General features: G+C 33.8%; 1 protein-coding gene across 1 annotated transcript in view; it reads right to left on the reverse strand.

Annotated features, from left to right (window-relative positions):
- Positions 1–17,348, reverse strand: part of PGR (progesterone receptor) — a 90,259-nt gene that overhangs the window by 46,863 nt on the left and 26,048 nt on the right. Inside the window, 1 exon segment of the mRNA XM_020996182.2 lies at positions 12,432–12,548. Within this exon segment, the coding sequence (XP_020851841.1) occupies positions 12,432–12,548 (117 nt within the window).

Raw genomic sequence — 17,348 nt, forward strand, 5'->3', positions numbered from 1 at the left:
ATGCCAAATCAGAAATTCTGAAAATCAAAAGAGAGATTAATAAATTGAAAGTATGAAAACCATTGAACTAATAAATAAAGCTAAGAACTAGTTTTATGAAAAAAAATAAAATAGATAAACCTTTGATTAATTTGATAAAAAAAGAAAGAAGAAAATTAAATTACCAGTATCAAAAATGAAAAGGTGAATTCACCACCAATGAAGAGGAAATTAAAACAATAATTAGGAGCTATTTTGCCCAACTGTATGCCAATCTGAAAATCTTAATGAAATGGATGAATACTTACAAAAATATAAATAACCCAGATTAACAGAAGAAGAAATAAATAACTCCACTTCAGAATAAGAAATTGAAGAAGCCTTCAGGTAACTCCCTAAGAAAAAATCTTCAAGGTCAGATGGATTCGCAAGTGAATTTTACCAAACATTTAAAGGACAATTAATTCCAATACTATATAAACTATTTGGAAAAACAGGGAAAGAAGGAGTCTTACCAAATTCTTTTTATGATACAAATATGGTGCTGATACCTAAACTGGGAAGAGTCAAAACACAGAAAGAAAATTACAGCCCAATTTTCCTAATGAATACAGATGCAAAATATTTAAATGTAATATTAGCAAAGAGATTATAGCAACTTATCATGGGGAAAATGCGCTATGACCAGGAATGCAGGGCTGGTTCAATATTAGGAAAACCAATAGCATAATTGACCACATAAATAACAAAAGTAACAAAATCACATAATTATCTCAATAGATGCAGAAAAAGCTTTTGACAAAAGTCAACACCTATTCTTATTAAAAACACTAGAGAGCATAGGAAACAATGGAATTTTCCTTAAAGTGATAAGTAGCATCTATTTAAAACCATCAAAAAACATTATATGTATTGTGCATAAGCTAGAAGCATTTCCAGTAAAATCAGAGGTGAAACAAGGATGTCCATCATCACCACTGTTACTCAATATTGTACTAGAAATGTTAGCTTTGGCAATAAGAGAAGAAAAAAAAAAGTTGAAGGTGTTAGAATAGGCCATGAAGAAACAAAGTTATCACTCTTTGCAGATGATATAATGAGAATCAACTAAAAAAACTACTCGAAATAATTAACAACTTTAGCAAAGTTGCAGGATATAAAATAAACCCACATAAATCATCAGCATTTCTATATATTACTAACAAAGCTCAGCAGCAAGAGGTAGATAGTGAAATTCCATTTAAAGTAACTATAGGCAGCATAAAATATTTGGGAGTCTACTTGCCAAGACAAACCCAGGAACTATATGAGTACAATTATCAAACACTTTTCACACAAATAAAGTCAGATCTAAATAATTGGAGAAATATCAGTTGCTCATGGGTAGGCCAAGCTAATAAAATAAAAATTATAATTCTATCTAAACTAATTTACTTATTCAGTGCCATACCAATCAAACTACCACAAATATTTTATACAGTTAGAAAAAAACATAAGAAAATTCATCCAGAAGAACAAAAGGTCCAGAATATCTGGGGAATTATAAAATGAAATGCTAGAGAAGGTAGCGTAGCTATACCATATCTAAAAACGTATTATAAAGCAGCAATCTTCAAAACTATTTGCTACTGGCTAAGAAACAGAGTGGTGGATCAATGGAATAGGCTAGGTACACAAGACACAGTAGTCAGTAACTATAGTAATCTATTGTTGATAAAACCAAAGACTCCAGCTTCTGGGATAAGAACTCATTATTTAACAAAAACCATTGGGGAAACTGGAAAATAGTATGACAGAAACTAGGCATAGACCACATCTTACACCTACACCAAGATAAGGTCAAAATGGGCACATGATATAAACATAAAGGATGAGACTATAAGCAAATTAGGAGAGCAGTGAATAGTTTACCTGTCAGATCTATGGAGAAGGGAAGAATTTATGACCAAGCAAGAGACAGACAACATTAAGAAATGCAAAATATATAATTTTGATTACATTAAATTAATTTTTTTTCACAAAGTCAATATAACAAAGATTAGGAGGGAAGCAGAAACCTGGGAAAGAATTTTTACAACCAATGTCTCTGATAAAGGCCACATTTCTAAAATATAGAAAGAACTGAGTCAAATTTATAAGAATATAAGTCATTCCTCAAATGATAAGTGGTCAAAGGATATGAACATGGTTTTCAGAGGAAGAAATTAAAGCTATCTATAGTCACGTGAAAAAATGCTCTACATCATTAGTGACTAGAGAGCTGGCAAATCAAAACAACTCTGAGGTACCACATCCTACCTATCAGATTGGCTAAGATGATAGAACAGGAAAATGATAAATATTGGAGAAGATGTGGGAAAATTGGAATACTAATGCATTGTTGGTGGAGTTGTGAACTGATCCCATGATTCTGGAGAGCAATTTGGAACTATACCCAAAGGGTCACAAAACTGTACATACCCTTTGACCCAGCAATAGCATTTCTAGCTCTGTATCCCAAAGAGATCATAAAAATGGAAAAAGGACCTACATGTACAAAAATATAGCAGCTCTTTTTGTGGTGGCCAAGAATTGGAAATTGAGGGCATGCCCATCAATTAGAGAATGAATGAACAAGTTGTGGTATATGAATGTAATGGAATACTATTGTTCCGTAAGAAATATTGAAGCAGCAGCTAGGTGGCGCTGGGATAGAGCACCAGCCCTGGATTCAGGAGGACCTGAGTTCAAATCCGGCCTCAGGCACATAACACTTACTAGCTGTGTGACCCGGGCACATCACTTAACCCCATTGCCTAACCAAAAAAAATAAATAAGTAAAACAAATGTTGAGCAGGTGGACTTCAGAAAAACCTGGAAAAACTTACATGAACTGATGCTGAGTAAAGTGAGCAGAACCAGGAGAACATTGTACACAGTAACAGCAACATTGTGCAACAACCAACTTTGATAGACTTAACTCTTCTCAATATGAAGATCTAAGACAATTCCAAAAGACTTGTGATGGAAAATGCTTTCCACACCCTGAGAAAGAACTATGGAGTCTGAATGCAGATTAAACCATACTGTTCTCTTTCTCTCTTTGTTTTTTTTTAAATTTCTTCTTTCTCGTGATTTTTCCCTTTGTTTCTAATTGTTCTTTACAACATGACTAATGTGAAAATACGTTTAATATGATTGTACATCTATAGCCTACATTAGATTGCACACTGTCTTGGAGAAAGGGAGAAAAACTAGAACTCAAAATCTTACAGAAATGAATGTTGAAAACTAAAAACAAATCAATAAAAATTTTAAAACAAGAAGTTAATAAACAAAGTTGTAAGCCTGGGTGACTGAGAGGACTGTGGTTCCCTTCATAGTAAAAGGAAAGTTGAGAAGATGGTTGAGTTTTTGGGGAAAGAGAATGAGTTTTATTTTGGCAACTTCAGTTCGTTACCTATGGCATAGTAGATCAAGATTAAAATTTAAAATCAAAAGACCAAGGATTGAGTCCTGGTACTTTCACTTATAAGCCATGTGACTGTAGGTAAGTTATTTAACTTCCCTGAGCCCCATTTTTCTGATTTGTAAAATGAAGATAATAATGCTTATGTATATCACAAAGCTATTGTGAGAAAAGTGTTGTGTGCATTTCAAAGAATGATATAAATTTGAATTACTTTATCAATTGGATTGAGGAAGTAGTAGTTGATTCAAACCTGATACCATCTTAAATCTGAGTCACCACTATACAAAGCTAGATAGTCTGGTTGCATTTTTCGGTTCTCTCCTCTGGGGAATCTCATCTTTATGGAGAATCAAATATCTAGAGCTCCTGTAGCCACCTTTTTTGTTGTCATTACTTGTTTTTTAATCATGTCTAACTCTTAATGACCCTGTTAGTGGTGTTCTTGACAGAGGTACTGGAGTGGTTTGCCATTTCTTTCTCTAACTTATTTTGTAGATGAAGAACTGAAGCAAGCAGGGTTAAGTTACTTGCCCAAGTTTACATAGCTAATAAATGTCTGAAGCCAGATTTGGACTCAGGGAGATGAGCCTTCTTGACTTCAGGTGTGGCATTTTATCCATTGTGCCATTTAGCTGCCACATAGATACCTTGGACCAATCTAAACAGATTTACATCATATTCAAAACAGTTAAATTACCTTCAACGGATTTTACACAGAATTTAGCAAACTTACTTTCAAAACATATGTTTCTTGTTTTTCTTTCTTCAGTTCAAATATTGTACCATTTATGTACCATTTTGATCTCAGTTGAGTTTTTGCTTAAGGTAGCTCTAAATTTGAGAGCAGGGAAGCTAAATACATTTCCCACTCCATAACATCTCACTCCCCTTTCCTTTTGCCCAGAAGGCAAATGAGGTTGTCTTTAATCTACTTGCCAAGGGAAGCTGGGAGTGGAAGGAAGGGTGGAGTATTTTGGCTTAATGTATTTTTTTTAAAACTGGAAATGGTGCTGTCTACAAGGAAAAAAAATTACAAAACTAGACTCTTGATTTTAAAATATAATAATTTCATGTTTAATCAGCCCTTTATCACTTAATATTTGTTGAACTTAACTGAATCTTTAAACTAGTCATAATGTGATTTCAGAACTCAGCTTAACATTTCTTTTGCAAATACAAAAGACATGTTTCATTAATATGAAATGCTATCCTGTACCACAAAGCACACATAATCTTTAATAAAAGCATGCTTTCCAAATTTAAGTATAAGTTACTATCTCGCAGGACATTCCTGAGTATCAAATAACCATGAATAGAATAGAAAAGTTCAAAGTAACCTGCTAAAGGTAAGGAAAGTGATTCATTCCAAAGAAGAATCTAGGACATATTTCTTGCAATCAAATCATTGCCACTGAAGCAAACAAGAAAAAATAAAAAAGTAATTATGAAGTTGAAACCTTACTGTAGTTTTGTTCATATAAATTCTATTTCCAGGGCTGTTTGACAAAACACATTGTTTCTGATTTCCTAGTGTCATTTTCTATGGAAGAACTTTATAGAATCTGTGGTTGAGTACATCAGTATTCTCTCTTTCATGTCTTATGATAGAGAAGTGCTATAATCTATAGCTTGAATGCCAAAGATAAATGTATTTTCACTGTCATTTCAGAATTTTTTTGGACTGTTGCTGCTGGTGGTGGTCATTCAATGTTGACTTTAAACATGATTTATTTTTAAAATATTTTTATAACTATTTAAATAAAATTATTTTCCTTTGTAATCCTATTTTATTTTATGTATTTAAAAACATTCTGAAAAAGAGTTCACAGGCTGCTAAGGAGGTCAATGATACATACAAAGAATTTTTAAGAATCCCTGGACTAGAAGCAAGTAGCTAGAGGTCAAAGATGGCTTGTGTGTTGATCAAGGTATCAGCTAGTGGAACTATACCTTCTTCATTATATACAATAAATTCCCATAACATAAACTGAAATCAACATTAGCTTTTTTTTTCTTGTTGCAACTTTTATTGTACCTATGGTCCACTAAAAGCCACAGATTTTTTTTCATGTAAACTGTAGTGAAATAACCCAGCCCCACACCTGTATATGTACAGTTATTTTTTTAACTCAAGTTCAGTGCTTTACATTTTTCATTATTGAATTTCACCTTATTAGAACTGGCCCATAACTCCAGACTGTTTTTTCAATTCAATTTTGTGATCAGCTATCCCTCCTGGTCTTCTGTCATTCACAAACTTGAGAAGTATTTTATCAATTTGTTATCCAAGTTATAGATAAAAAGATCATGGACAAAATAGAAAGATGAGGGGTATTCTGTTGATTATTGACAAGTAAAGTTTGAGAATGTTGGAGTATAGCCAGTTGAAAAAAAATGAAATTTAAAGAAATATCTACGTATTGTGTATTTGTATGCAATTAGATTTAAATATAACTATGGATTAGAATGACTGCTTTAATTTAAACAAAGGAAGGACATCTCACAGTGCTCACTTCCCTTTCTTCAGTTAGACATTGAGAGGTAGGGGAATTGGGGAGTAAACATGACTATTTTCTATATATTATGCTGTTGTTTTCCGTGGGGAAATCTGTGGCAGCACTAGCAGTAAGAGCTTACTGGGGGAAGAAAACTTCTACTAGCCATAGCAAAAGGAGGAAATTCTGACCTGGTGAATACTTAGAGGAAGCTGATTTCCACATGAACAAAGGCTACAACTATTAAGGAGTTCAGCAGAGACAGAACTCTTTTGTAGAACATTTGCCATACAATTTGGCAGGAGAGGGGCAGTCGGAGATAATACACTATGGTCCTCTACCCTCCCAATTTTAAATGGTCAATCAATAAATATTTATTAAGCTCCTAATGTGTGTTAGGCATTTTGTTAAGCACTGGAAATAAAAAGAAATGCAAAAGACAGTTTCTGTTCTCAAGGATCTCATGAAAGGCAACATGAAAATAACTATGCATAAATAAGTTGCATAGAGGATAAACTGGAGATAATTAACAGAGGGGAGGCACTAGCATTAAGAGGGGTTAAGAAAGGTTTTAGTTGAGACTGGAAAAAATCCAGGATAGCCAAGAAGCATAGATGACTAGGGAGAGAATTCTAGGCAAGGGTGGACAGTCAGCAATGGCCACTCTCATGCTATTCCTCTTAACCAGAATACCCTTCCCATTCCTACCTGTTTTTCAGGATCTAGTTCTTCCATGAAGTATGTTACTACCATTCCCTGCCGATGATGATCTTTCTTTTCAATATAAGTCAATAGAAGTTACTAGTTGCATCAGATATTATGGTACTACATCATATAGATGATATGATATGATATTATAGATTTGTATATATTTATTTATCTCTAAATCACAGAAAGCTAAAAAGTATCTTTGAAAGCATTCAGGTCCATGCTCTTTTTCAAATAAGGAAACTAGGGCACAGAGAATTTAATCCCTTCCCCAGAATTGTATGGCTAGTAAGTGTCTGGAGCAGGTTATGAACTGAGGTTCTCCTGACTCTAAGCCCGTTGCCGTATCCACTGCACTATACTGTCTGGTATTGTTATTCAACTGTTTCATAATTCTTATTTACTCAGCAATACTCTAAGCACCTATAGGCTAAAAACCACATCTCCTACTTCTTTTTTAATCTGCCCCAAAATACCTAGCACAGTCCTAAGGACAAATTAGGAGATCAGTTGATACTTGCACAATGAAAATATATCAACCATGTCAATAATCTTCATTACTTCATCTAAGCAATATTTAAGTTAATAATTAAACTAACAAGTTATACTTATGTAAAACTTAATTATTTACAAAATGCTTTATGTTACTCTATCTTCAAAACAGTCCTGAGAATAAGGTAGTGCAAGTATTATAATACCTAATTTACCAGTGAGAAAAATGACACTAATAAGAGAGGGTAAGTAACTTGTGGGGGTCATAAAATTAATAAGTGGCCAAGGAAGTACTCAAGCCCAAATCAGAGAAGCATAGATTTAGAATTGGAAGAGACTTTATAGGTCATCTGGTCCAAGCCCCTCATTTGTAAAATGATGTTCAGGAACTTAAATGACTGTCCAAGATCATACAGGTAATAAATGTTATAGTCACAATTTGAACCCAATTTCTTTGACTCCATACACAGCACTTTTTCCACTTTGTTGACTTTCTCATGATTCCAAATATAGTGCTATCTTAATTACACCATAGTTGTTCAATAGTCAATTAAAAACAAAATAACAAGAAAAAACCCAAGAAATTCATGGACATATAAAAGTATTATTTTATATGGCTTTAATTTGTAAAATACACATTCATATAAATGCACATATACATATATCATATATGTATAACAGATACATACATATTTATACTTTCTTTTCTTTCAGAAAAACTATATCTATGTACTTCTAAAACATGATCATTAGAATTGACAATGAAAGTCTCTCCTAATGAAAGTAATGGGTAGCACATATGTTATCTTATTAGCGGTGAAGAAACATAGTAACTCTACATAAAAATGCAAGTGAGAATAGAATGATATAACAACATAGGTTCTTATAATATTGGTAGAACTGTTTAACTTAGTAATCATTTTGTGGGTTACCAAATGGTTCAATTCTATAAGCTATTTTTTTTTTACACTTTGAAGTGGCAACAGATAGAAACTGAGCAAGATTTACTTTCCACAGGTCAGTTGCAGGAAAGCAATAGTTGTAGCAACTAATTCACAGTAGCCAGTCCCATTATTTTATACCCAATAAGAATATGGAGAAGGAATTCAAGTGCTATGGAAGTCAATTTATCTGTATGATAGTCAAATCTCAATTGCTGTGGCCAGTACCATTACTTCCCAAAACTTTTATTCAGTTTTGGAGATTTTTTTTTCAAGTATGAGAATGCTGTTACTATAAAACATACAATAGGGGAAGTTTTTCCTTATCTTGATATGCTTGCACTATGGTTTCTATGATTTTTGTGACAATCCAATGAAAGCCTTAGAAACTTAAGGGATAAATAAATGTTTTAAATATAATATTTCATTGATCAGTGACAGACTAATAACTTGAAACTTTTTCTCCCAACTTCCTAATCTTTGCTAGTCCTATTACAACACATTATATTTTATAGAGCTTATGAGCTCTCTAGGTGAGAATACAGATTCATACTGCTTAATCAGCAATATGATTATTTAACCCTATATTTTTAATAACCAGAAAAAAATAAACAACAATGCAAATTGACTTATCGAATATCAACACAGCTTGGTAAGACAATGCTAGAACTACAATCCAGATGATCTCACTCAGGCCAGTGTTCTTTCCTAAGAATTAAACACCTCTCTAGAAGAGAATTTAGTAGAGGGAAGGTTCTGTAGTTCAGTGGTAAAGTAAAATGAGATGAGTGGGTCTCATTATATTTATATCTTGAGTCTCATGTTTCGTAGTTAGCTGCTGTAATTAGCCATAACGGTTAACCGAGAGTGCTACCAAAAAGAAGGCAAAGGATAGTGAAATTTGCTTCAAGCAAGCATGAAGGGCAAGAAGAATTATGCTGTAGGGAGTATACTATGTTTGTGTGCCTGCCAATGTAATTTAAGACTTATTATAACAAAGTGCAAGTAGGTTTCTCTTCTAGAAGAGGGAATGAAATGCCTAGAAGAATGGTATCCTACTCTCCAAAGAATGCAACATACGTCTTATGGAGGAAACAAAGAAAAAAAAGGATGCAAAGAAGAAGGCAATTTTAATCTATGTCTAGACACTGAAGTGCAGAAAAGTATGACATATAACCATTTTAGCTAAGTAATAGATAGATGGAAGAAGTGTACTATTTCTGAAGGAAGCAATTTCTTTTGTTCAAAGGAATGTGATCCATAACTGATATCAGGTGAGGAGTCATCCAATAATGACAAAGAAAAGAGAAGTGGCAGTTGAATGATGGTGGTGGACTATGATGAGGAATCCAGTGGCATATTTGTTAACTTGATGTAAAAAGAGAATTGTCTGATGTTTTCTCAGGGCATTTATCCAGGACATTATAAAGAACTTTATGATGGCTGTTAAATGTGAATCTACTATGTAATCCTGGTAATTCATGTATAGACAAATAATATTAACAGAAGGAGCCTAAAACTATTTCTGAGGATCAAGAAGTGTTGGGCAAAAAACTGAAGATACAAAGATGAAGGTGGCTTTTTTTTTAATCACCATTGATATTTTAAGGGTAAGAGATTCAGAAGAGAAGGAAAAAAGATTATGCCTTGGGATGAAATTTCTGGACTGTGACCTAAAATGTAGCATATGGACTCTTAGAAGTGGATGTCTTGGGGCAGCTAGGTAGCGCAGTGGATAAAGCCCCAGCCCCGGAGTCAGGAAGGCCTGAGTTCAAACGTGGCCTCAGACACTTGAAACTTACTACCTGTGTGACTCTGGCCAAGTCACTTAACCCCATTGCCTAGCAAAAATTTAAAAAAAGAAGAAATGTGTGTCCTAATTTAAAATGGCCATTAAAAGCTTACTAGCCTGGAGTCTTATAAACGTGATCACAAGGGTTTTGAACTGAAGAGACTTTGGAACATAGAAAGTTGGTAACATAGATATGGCAAACCTCATACTGAAAGTACAGTAAATACAATGTAGGAGGAAGAATAGAAGAAAAGGGGGACCAATACTTCCAGAAACAGTAAACAAAATATTTTTTTAAAAAGGCCTCATACAATTATATATTGATGCAATATGTATTAGTAATAAATGTCATAAGTCAAGGAAACAAATTTGATCTCAGAGATATCATAGAGTTAGTGGCATAGGGCTTATTGCTAGCATTTGGCCAAAAGGGGATATATCTTATTCAAAAGGAATCAGAAAGATAAATGCAATGTATATTAAGGACATCCACGTGTGTGTAGAAATCTAGGAAACTGAAGTTAAAAAACTGGTAAGGGAACAAGGGAAGAACAAATACATGTAACATTTTTGTAAGGTTTACTATAGACTATATGGATAGGAGGAATTAGATGGAGAATTAGTTTACTGATGGGAGACTTCAACTTTTTGGTCATCTGCTGTCAGAGCTCCCTTTCTACAAATTTAGAGCCATTGATAAATTTGTGACTTCCCTAAACGATAATTTCATCCTTCAAAAAGTGAAGTTAGGTAGCAGGGAGAACTGCTCTGCTGCAATGCGCAGCTAGATGTCACAATGGATAGAGTGCTAGGATAGAGTCAGGAAGACTTATCTTCCTGAGTTCAAATCTAGCCTTTAGACACTAGCTGTGTGACCATAGACAAGTCATTTAACCCTGTTTGCCTCAGTTTCTTCATCTGTAAAATGAGCTGGAGAAGGAAATGGCAAACCACTCCAGTATCTCTTCCAAGAAAACCTGAAATGGGGTCACAAAGAATCAGACACGACTGCGAACAAAAGAAAAACAAAACAATGGTTTCTGATAAAAAAGGGAGAACTCAACAAAGGAATCTCAAAGGAATCCCTGGATTTTGGGCATGCAAGTTTCAAAGTGTTCAGGGAAAGGAAAGGTAGGACCTTAATGGTTTCAATGGAGAACCCAGTGTAAGAAGGATGAGAGTTCCTTAAGAATTAAATTCTTAAAATAACTAGAAATTATTTTCATGGTACACTTAGACTTCACCAAAGCATTTGACAGTGTTATGATACACTTATGAACAAAATTGAGAGATAAAGACTGATATTAATGTAATTAGTTGGATTTGGAAGAGATTAAATGACTGAATCTAATAAGTTGTCATTAGGGGTCAATGGTAATTTTCAAAGATGTCTTAATGTATTATACCTCTGCAAACTGTCCTTCGCTTTTGAATGCTCAATATTTTTATCAATTACTTAGATGACAACAAAGATGATTGCTTTTCAAATTGCAAATGACATGAAAGTTGGAGGAGTGGATAACACATATGATGACAGTTTGGATCTGAAAATGTGAAGCAGTATGAAACTTAATAAGAGAAACATAGGATCCAGAAAGAAAGAGGCAATAGATCTTTTACAGTCTGCCTACTAAGGCTATATCTGAAAGACTGCATTAAATTCTCAACATCACATTTTAGAAATACATAAAAAAGCTGAGGCATATTCAGAACAGAGTAACTAGTATACAGGGAGGGAGTTAGAGAGGAAGGAAAGAACAAAGGAAAGAAGGAAGGAAGAAAAGAAACAAGCATTTATTAAGCACTATGTACCAGGCACTGAGCTGAATACTACAAATATCTCATTTAATCTTCACAACAACCCTTGGTGATAGATACTATTGCTATCCCCATTTTACAGTTGAGGAAACTGAGGCAGATAGTGTTCAAGTGACTTGCCTAGGGTCATAAAGATAGTAAGTGTCTGAGACTGTGTTTGAACTGAGGTCTTCCTGATTCCAGGCCCAGAACTCTATTCGCTGTGCCACATACCTGACTAAAGGACAGCTGAAGGAATTGGGGATATTTGTACTGAAGATGAGAAGACTTTCTTCAGTACTTTTTTCAAGTATTTGAAGGATTCTTAAAATTAAAGGGAATAGAGTTGCTTGCTTAGCACCAGAAACAGGATTATGAACAATTTGTAGAAGTGGAAAAACTTCCTATTACAGCTTTCTAAAAAGGAAGGAGCTGACTTAGGTGATATTGGGTCCCCTCTCACTTGAGGTCTTAAAACAAAAGTTAATCCACTTGCCAAGTATTGTAGAAAGGATTCTAGGTCAGCAAGGGATTGTACTAGATGGCCCCTGAGGTCCCCAACAGATCTTCAATAAACTGTTTAGAGATTGCAAAATGCTGAAAATCTATGAAGTTAATAGCATCATGGTAATTTATTTCCTTAATGAGATAAAAAAAACAATCCAGGCAACAAAACAAATCAGGAGCATATGCTATGCAAGAACAGAAGACTTTCTGATTCAGTTTCATGTTCTAAATACTATATAACTCCTGATAAAGAAAAATAACATTTTTACCTCCAAGGACCATGCCAGCCTGACAGCATTTTCTTAGACGACATGCTGGACAGTTTTTTCTGCGAATTTTATCAACTATGCAGTCATTTCTCCCAGCACATAAATAGTTATGTTGTCCTGAAAGAAAAGAAATAAAAATTATTTCAATATTGAAAAAATACTAAAACTTTTATAAAATAGTAGAGGTTTACATAATTTTAAAATATTTTTCAATAATAATAATAATAGTTCACATTTTTGGCATTGATATCACTGTATTAAACTACAGAAACAACTCAATTAACTAGAATCTTACAGAATGCAATACTCTGATTAACTGAATTTTCCAGTAAATGAAAGTTAACTTTGTGACCAATATACCCATATTAACTTCTGTTTTTAAAATGTTTTTTAAATTATATTGTTTTTTGCCCTGTTAAATATAGAAAACTAAAAATATATATATTTTATCACTAAGGATCACATAATAGGCCTCATGTCATCATTTTGAACAGTATACTTAACCATCCATATAAGTACAAGACCTAGACTGAATAGATACTATGCCCTAGATATACCCTCAAAATCACTCCTGTTTGTATTAATCTCAGCTTTTCTTCTACCACTGTCATCGCTTTTTGTCATGATTACTACTTATCCTCTTTTTCCAGACAAATGGCTGCTGTGCTTTTCATATTCCTCCATTTCACTGAATAAAGCCTTCAAATTTGGGTCTCACTGATTATTGATATATCATCATTCACAATGCTTCATCAAAATTCCTTTGACAATTTAAAAAAATTCTTTTTAATGACATGGGCTCAGCTTTCCTTGACAAGCCCTAGAATTTCTGGGTTAAATGGCAGTTGCTTAGTTTCCATTTTCCTAAGTGGACGGTAATATGCCCAACTTATCCCGTGGTCATGTTTCTAATAATCTATACCATCTACAGCAGCAACAAACATGGAAATAAGCATGCAAAAAGTCTTCAGATGACAAGGAACACAGTGTATTACTTAGACCCTCTCTATTAATTTAACAACCTTGATTCTCAGATTCCCTCACCAGCAAATATACTGTAGGTTGGGAGATACCTTCAATGAGTGTTTAATGAAGAAAGTGAAAGTTGAAACACAAAAGCCATTGGCTTCAAAGGGATCTCTGCAATTGAGCACGCAAAACCAGTAGATTCTTAATCAGAGGTAAGTTGGTGAATAAGACAGATAATTATAAGAGGAGCATTCTCCAGCTTTCCGAAGTTCATCAAAGAGCTTTTGGCTATTCATTCTTTAGGCATCCATATTTTTTTTTTAGCAAATAGCCCACAACAAATGCTCTGGTTTATATATTCCTGAAGTTCTATCCTTTACTAAACATAAAGGTCAGTTAAATAAACAAACTCACTTCTATCTATGAGTCTAATGCTACAGGTTGGAGAGGCATATAAGGTGACTCTCAGCTTCAGAAAATGGGTTAATACCTTTTCTTACCTTCATACCAGGTATCCCTGTTGGGATATTTACACCCTGCATTGTGCAGACAGGTTGCAGTACTGTTCTACACAAGAAGCAGCATGGTGTAATGTAAAGAGCACAAGAGTGCAAACTAAAAGAACTGGGTTGCAGTTACTTAACTTTATTTGTAAAATAAGGATAAAGGTATTTGTGCTACTTATCTCACTGGACTATTATTAAGTAATGTGCTTATAAATGACAAGGCACTATATAACCTGAGCTATTATTAGTATTGCTGCAGTGTGTGCAAAGGAGCAGCTAGGTGGTGCAGTGGATATAGTGCTGGGCCTAGAGCCAGGAAGACGTGAGTTCAAATCCAACTTCAGACACTTACTAACTGTGTAACCTTGGGCAAGTCACTTAACCCTGTTTGCCTCACTTCCTCATACATAAAACAAGCTGAAGAAGCATATTGGCAAACCACTTCAGTATCTTTGCAAAGAAAACCCCAAAATGAGTCAGAAAGAGTCAAACAGGACTGAAAATGACTAAACAACAACAAGGTGAGTTGTTTTAGTGGAAAGAGTGAAAAGGGATTCTTTTTCTTTTATGTAAATCTGTATGAATAGAATTGTAACAATAGTGTTTTACAAGAGCTTGTCTTCTCCCTAAGGAAGAAATGGGTCCCAAATATTAAAAATATAAAAACACAGCATATTAAACTCTCCCTCTTATATAGATAACAGGAGTGTTAACTACTTATGTAAAAATGTGCGTTTATGCTGAAGGAACAAAGAAATATATCTGCTGTACTATCTGCTTCAGGGTCATGAAGACCTAGAAAAAGGCAGGGCAGAGAATCGGAGAATTGTTCCTTCTGGGTGAACAGCTAGAGAAATTGTCATCGCTCTCTTGGTTTCCTAATCCCTGTCCCTCTGAGACATTGTTTTTTTCACATAGAAAGTCTACAGCTTATATAATCATAAGACTGGAAATCTTATTGAACCAGGAAGCAGGATAAAAACTCTTCTCTCTGTGTCTGTGGTGGTAGTGCCTTTCCAGATTTAAAATGGATACAAGTTGAGATGAATATTTTGCTATACAGTAATTAGTCTAGCACCCTCATTTTGCATGTAGAGTTTATCTGATTTGTCTAAAGTCACATAGTCAAAGGTAAAGTTAGAACAAGAACCATACTCATCTGATTTAAGTTCAAAGGTTTTTTTTTACCACATTGCAATGTCTTTTACTTTAACAAAATTGATAATTTAATTCAACAAACTACACTTGATTTAATTCAACAGACTACAATGTGACTTTTTATGTCAGACTAATTCCAGTAATATCTTAACTCTGAAGCCTTTCAAATTTGTACAGAGAAAGTGATGTTCTGGGGCAACTAGGTGGCACAGTGGATAGAGCACCGGCCCTGAAGTCAGGAGGACCTGAGTTCAAATCTGGCCTTAGACCAAAGACTTGACACTTACTAGTTGTGTGACCCTGGGCAAGTACTTAACCCCAACTGCCTAACCAAAAAAAAAAAAAAGAAAAAAGAAAGAAAGTGATGTTGGGTTTTCTATGTGAATGGAGCAAGAACTCTGGCAATTCCTACCAATCTAGTTTGGGTTCCCAAATGGGCCTACTGACAGACTTTGTCTCTACTATCTATGGCCCAGATTAGCCAAGTTCAGAAAGGCTTATTCCTAGAGGATTGACTAACAGATGATGAATTTTTCACAATTCAGCCACTATAAAGAGCCTCTTCTATGGCAAGGAAATTATACCATATATACCAGCAGAGAGAGTACCACACTGATAATTCAGATTTTTGAAGTATTGATGAAAACAGGTCAAATAAAGTTTTTATTAAAAAGGCACAGGAAAAATATGAAATATACTCAATATTTTTGATGAATTACTTTATACAAATTTATTTTTATTATTTATGGAACAACAAAGTTTAAAATATGATTTCTCTAAGTATGAATTCCATTAGTTACAGTAAAACTTGAACAGAGAACAGAAGAAAAAGTTAGCCTTTGTTTTACCAATCTAGAAGTTAGTTGTGTTAGAGCTCCTTTTTTTTATTCGAATGTTTGTATGCTACAAAAAATACACAATGTATTTTGTAGTAAGAATTACATTAATGTTTTGCTTATTATGAAAGTGGTAAGAGCAGTGTAAAGAACCAATTTACACTCCTCAGTATGCTCCATTTCAATGTGACTTTAAAAATAATGCTCTAATACAATGGTGTTAAAATCAAGCAGACATAGGGGCTACTAAACCATAAGTTAGGATTCTGCCAATGCATATTGACTTAGAAAGCAATATATTAATATTATTTATGTTTTATTGTATTTATATTTATTTTGTTAAATATTTCTCTATTACATTTTAACCTGTTTTAAGAGTAATGGGCTGTGGCCATGTTATTTGACACCTTTCTCTAGTATACTTTAGAAATGAACAGTACTCAAACTCATTAATAGAAAGTAATTTCTATCTATTTCTATGAGTTAGAAGCAATTAATAGGGAGAATAATTTTAAATACGAGCAAAATATCATGTGTGTATCTAAATATATGTTTACATGGATAGGTGAGTGGAAATAAGAATGAGGTCTTTTTAAACGGAAAAAAAAAACATTAGAAAAGTAGTTCAAATGAAAAAAACTTCTGATAGCTGAAAAAAAATCAAAGTGCTTCCTGTAGAACAGAACTTCATATTATTCTCTTCTATTTCCACTGTCTGAGAGAAAAGGATCCTGAGAAAGAAAATTAGCTCTTCTCTTCTCATAAATTATAAAAAGCCAATTAGCACTATCTTGTATTTAGTAAGTCAAGAGCTATAGACTTGGTGATTGTTGAAGATAGGAGGGAAGCTTATGGAGCTTTCGCACTAGGTAAGGGTGCTAAAGTTGTCCTGTATGAAGGAAGCTAAGACACATTTTGATTTAAGTTTAAAAATTCTGAACAAATGATTCCTACTTAAACCTTTAAGTGGAGTTGAGATAAAATTAAGCAAGGATAGCAATTGGCATTAGTAAGGTGCCTAATTATACCTGTATTCTAATTCATTAAATCTTGTCTAAATTATTTATATACTTAAATAATAGATGCTTGTTAAATGTCTGTATTAATTATTAACATAATCTTCTAGCTCTAAATCCTATGACACTAAAATTTAAATAATTTTCAATTATTAATATTATGCTTAGTTACTTTAATAAAGTTGTATTTTTGTAGAAAAAAATAATATATGAATCTTTTTTTCCTAGTTAACCTAACGTATAAGAAAGCTGCTTGGACAAGGCACCTGGTAGCAGCTTTCTCTAATTTAATAATGTACCCATAAGAGAGAAACATACACATATGAGATACACACACACACACACACACACACACACACACACACACACACATACCCACACCCCAAACTACATACCCTGTTGGGCTTTACAGCCCCAAATCAACAAAGTTAT

Source organism: Phascolarctos cinereus, unplaced genomic scaffold (assembly GCF_003287225.1).
Source record: "Phascolarctos cinereus isolate Bilbo 61053 unplaced genomic scaffold, phaCin_HiC Scaffold_726;HRSCAF=1367, whole genome shotgun sequence".
Taxonomy (NCBI): Eukaryota; Metazoa; Chordata; class Mammalia; order Diprotodontia; family Phascolarctidae; genus Phascolarctos; species Phascolarctos cinereus.